At 40.4% G+C, this 5,025-nt stretch overlaps 1 protein-coding gene across 1 annotated transcript; it reads left to right on the forward strand.

The window, feature by feature from the left end:
• The first annotated feature begins 912 nt into the window (after nt 1–912).
• On the forward strand, nt 913–4,607 carry LOC116224075 (intestine-specific homeobox). The gene is made up of 4 exons (XM_031582720.2): nt 913–2,122; nt 2,718–2,869; nt 3,205–3,282; nt 3,504–4,607. The coding sequence occupies exons 1-4, from the start codon at nt 1,906–1,908 to the stop codon at nt 3,738–3,740; spliced, it is 684 nt and encodes a 227-aa protein (XP_031438580.1). The 5' UTR covers nt 913–1,905; the 3' UTR covers nt 3,741–4,607.
• Nucleotides 4,608–5,025: the final 418 nt, after the last annotated feature.

Below are 5,025 nucleotides of genomic sequence, written 5' to 3' on the forward strand. Positions count from 1 at the left end.
AAATAATTAAATGACACAAAAGGAGGGCAGTACACACAAAATTCTAACTAAGAACACAGAACAGTTATCCATACCATATTACGCACAGCATGGCGGGAGTTACCACTGTCTCTTACACAAACAGAAGCTTCGATATCCCTTGCAATAAACGTGAATATACTCTACTACGTAATGGAAACTGGTGCTATACTGAAGTCATGACCTTTGCTTTCAAAACCAGAAAATCAGAGCCTTCCCCGGCCAATCTGTAAACTTTAAAAAGCACTTATTACACTGGGAATGTTTCTCAATCTGTCATTCACCAAATTGTTCTAACCATAGGTTCAGGTTCTAACCATATGCAGGTTGTGATCTCAGACATAATAAAAATGTCTGTCAATGAGTAGCTCTACTGGTAACAGTAGGCCTGCAATGCATTATGGGTCAAACATGACCGCAATGCAGGCCCTGCTCAGCACACTATGAAGTATAGGACTATGTAGTAATTAGCACATAGCTTGTTAGGGTTTAGTTTGTGGTGTGAAAGAGTTATTATTACTATCTACTACACTTATCTCTCAGTCTCCCTCACAGCTGTCTGGTGCACGAAATGATTGCCAGGAATTTCCCTCTCTCTGGAAGGTGTAGGAATTTGAATGAGCCACAATGTGTGAAAGCTACTGTCTGGTTTTATATATTTTATCATCATGTTTTCATATCTATGGTTCCCGACAAACTGCTCAGTATTTCAAGTGTGAATACCGATTCTTCCTTATGTTGAAATGTAGAGTGATATAGTTTTCTTTCTATCAATGGCAAATGATGGATGACATATCCAACATATAGGTATAATATAGCAAGACCCATAGGTTCTGTTTGGTATATCAAAACAAATAAGATATTTATAAACCAAAAGAAATCAGATTTGATAGAATGAATTTAGTCCAGTAGTGTTAGAACTGCTTAGAACTACCAGTGTTATGAAAATCTTGGTAGAAGGTGGTACAAACCACAATCTGCACGTCACCTGGCATTTCTCTAGTCGACCACATGATGCTGCTCTAACTCCCCTCTGACATTGAGCAATCAGACGAATGGAGATAAATAAACCACATGTATGCCAGGCCTTACATCAGACGCATGTGATCCCAGGCACTGCACTGGACTCACATGTCCCTCCATTGGGAAAACCAATGGGGGGAGTTTTGGATAGGAGATTTCTTCTCCGAGGAGCACACAGACTGTGATACCTGTCTTCTGTTTCTATTCTATTTACTTTACATTATTTTTTTATTTTTTTAATATCTACTTTTGTTCTTTTTGTAGTATGTTCTGTTTGTTTTCCTTTGTTTTCCTTTGTTGTTTAAATTTTGTTGTTGAATATTGTTATGCAGTGGAAGCCTATTTTGAAGTTTATTTATGAATTGTTATATATGTTTTATTTAGTCTATCATTTCCTTTCCACCTCAATCTCAATGGATTTATGATTTTCTAGGAATTGTTTAAACTTTGACATGCCAAATGAACCAGACCACCCGTACTCTATTTATACCTGCACACACACTTATTGACAACACATTATCAAGATAGGAAACCATTGTACCGATTAAGAGAAGACGGGCTCAGATAAGCCATGACGTACTGCCCAAATGGGGGCGTCTAGGCATAGGCAAGTCATCCACAGAATTTATGGGGCTTTGTGGTTACACAGTAAACCTAACCCTTCCCTCTAATGACCACGGTGATCTGTACAGGGCAGCCACCTCCGACGCTTCCATTCTTCTGATGAATAGAAAATCATAATCAGTCCACAGTGAGGACCGCAGAGCGATTGCAAAAGTACACGAGGGGGGGAAGAGAGAGTAAACTAGATAGATACGTACGGATTTACCTCAAATCGATGTGTGGGAAGGTGGTGAGTGTACTATGAAGGACTTTGGTGCCAGGGTGGAAGAGGAGAGGAGTGGAGTGAGTGGGGGGTCATCCAAGATGCCCAAAACCAAGATGTCCCACTCCATAGAGGAGATCCTGAAGAAACCGTGCTGGCTGCCTGACAGAGGTGCACAGACAATGACAGACACTGTCACTCCAGATCCGGGAAAAAAGATGAATGATGAATCTCCAAAACTCAACAAATATACAGGTATGTAGTCTGATTTGGGTTTAAACCTGTGCCATGCATTTGAAATAGTTTGTGCTGTGTACAGACTTCTCCGCATGGGTGTTTTAGATTTCAAAGATCTATGATGGTTTAGACAAACACTGTAACTATAAGAGAACAGGAAACAAGCAAACAGGGGAAGCAAACAGCTATTCAAGTTCGGTTGGTTTACACTATAACTTTATCCTTGTAAACATTCCAAAGAGATACCGGTAGCTCCTAAATATTTAAAGCCTTTGTTGGTTGAGAAACTCTCTCTGACTCATTTATTTGAACAGTGTCAGCTGTGTTAGCTCACTGGTCTTCCAGTGAAAAATGTGTCCTTTCATTTGTACGTTTGTCCCTTTGCTCAGTTCCCTTGTTAAATCTATTATGATGGTTTGTCATGTGGAGCAGAGTATTCACAGACTGTTTCAATTCCTACAATGGTTAAACATTTCATGTTTGGCACTCTGAGATTCTTTTGAACGAAGAGTGCGTTACAAATAAAATGAATAATTATTATTATTATGTTAATTACATCTGAAAAAAATGTAACTTAAACTTAAAAGTAAAGGTCGGTATGTGTGTCTGCCAGGGCATCGGGTGAGCCACCGGCGGGTGCGGACAGCCTTCACGGCAGCTCAGCTGGAGGTGCTGGAGAAAGTATTCCAGGACACACACTACCCGGATGTACACGCCAGGGACCAGCTGGCCTCCTGCACACAGCTGTCCGATGGCAGAGTTCAGGTAGGGGCCGAAGCACAGCGATGTCTCCTTGTCTGATCCAGACAACTGATAAACAGGGATTTGAGGGCTGTGATGGTTTGTTAGAGGTGTTCACCTGAAACAAATGAATGTGAGAACTGTTTTTACATGTTATACAAAGAGTGCCCATTTTTTTCTTATCATAGATGTAGCATGTATTTGTTCTGAAGGTTAACTGCTAATCTGCTTTATGTGTCTGAATAGTTGTGATTATGTGCGAGTATTCTCTGCAGTGTAGTCTACTGTGCTCATTAAGGCTACATAATGCAGTCGGCCTGCATGATGACACAAATCACACGTCTCTTTTTTGAACCCAGATCTGGTTCCAGAACCGTCGAGCAAAATGGAGGAAGAGTGAGGCCCAAGTTCAGACCAGAAGTGTCCCCACGTTACCGGTAAGACAGTTACAGTGAATCTCTTATCACAACATTTCACTGTTCATACATCAAACTGGTCATTCCTAAAACTCCCTTTTATATGTTGGTGTTTCTCAAAACATTTCGATACATTATAACATCATAGTCTTATTAGGGAGTTAAAAAAAAGAGTTCCTCTGAAAGCGTATGGGCCATGATTAAAATGGAGTGTGATTTGAGTTTTCTGTCTTGTTGCACAGTCTGAGCACGTTTCACATCTCTCCCTCCTGACTGGACCTGGGCACCAGTTGTTCCACCCGCTACAACAAAAGCACTTCCTGTTTGATTCATCTCCGCCACCTCTTGTTGGCTCTTCCTTCTACACCTCAATGAAGTTCCACCCCTACGGAGCATTACGTGTGTTCCACCCTCAGGCACTCCCCACACCTGTGCACCCATACCCCCACTTTATCTCAAGGCACATACAGGGCAACTGACAAAGCGTAATTTAAATCTAATGTCATCTTTATTTTTGTAAACTGTATGTTGTTTGTAAATATGGTAATGCAAAGTTGTTTGATAATGCCAAATATATCTAAATACCTTGCTGTTCAGTGTAAATCTGTTTATTAAGAAAATGATGTATGTTTTTTCATAATAGCACAAATCATAAGTTAGTTACTGTTGTATGTGATTTATTTATCCTTCTTACGGAAACACTGCATGTATGAAATACTCCATAAATAGCTTAAGAAGTAGCTTTATGTACAGTATATATACATGTGTATGATAAAGGATCTGTGAAGGACTTTTGATGACATAGATGAGCTCTATGAGATATGCTTGTATGACCGGAGCTACAGGTTTTGTCAGAATGTAAAAAATCCAGAGTATCACTGGATGTCGCGACCCAGAAGGCTGTCATTTCATCGACGGGCAACGAGCAAAGTCCGTCACACATGAACTAAAGCTTTTGTGTGGCGTTTAGGAGCATTGCGCTGACCCATCCAGGTTTGCACTTAGGATCTTGTTCATGATATGAAATTAACAGAATAATTTTGCCCAAGTTATTAGCTTTAGTTCATGCACGGCAGACTTGCTTGCTGCTTTGCTTGTTGCTTTGCTCATTGCCAGTTGCCCGTCAATGAAATGAGGGCCCATATTGTCAGTTTACGAGTCACATTGATTTACTTGCTGATACTGGCTGAAGTTTAATGGAACTGGAACTGTTTCTCAAGCATAAAGACAAATCTGTCAAGGGCATGACTCCATTGTTCCACAATTCAGTTCACTGCTATTTCATAAACCAAATTTCAACCAATGTTGACTTGTGACAATACCAAATAAAAAAAGGAACTGCTGAAGAGAATTTTGGTTTGAGTTAAATTATATCTAGATATATGTTGAATCAATTATATATAAATGACAGTTTCTGGCAGTTTAGTGTCTGATCTTGTCAACAATATCTGATACCCATGATTGTCCAGTTGGTGTATTGAAGCTATTTTCGCAGTCGGAAAGATGCCAGTCTGACCGATGCTGCAGTATGCTACAGTGTGTCTGCCGTCTGATCATTCTCTCTGGGGACATCTATCACTGGTGATAACTTGGGCGCAGCAAACGGGTGGAGATCAGTTCTCAGATGAAGCAGCACACAATCAGATGACTGTGATGTGTGTGTGTGTGTGTGGGTGTGTGTATGTGTTTGACTGCGCTTATCTGTGTATATGTATACGTGCATAGGCCTGTGTACTGTCCATACATGTACAGTAATGGGAACTT

Source organism: Clupea harengus, chromosome 16 (assembly GCF_900700415.2).
Source record: "Clupea harengus chromosome 16, Ch_v2.0.2, whole genome shotgun sequence".
NCBI lineage: Eukaryota > Metazoa > Chordata > Actinopteri > Clupeiformes > Clupeidae > Clupea > Clupea harengus.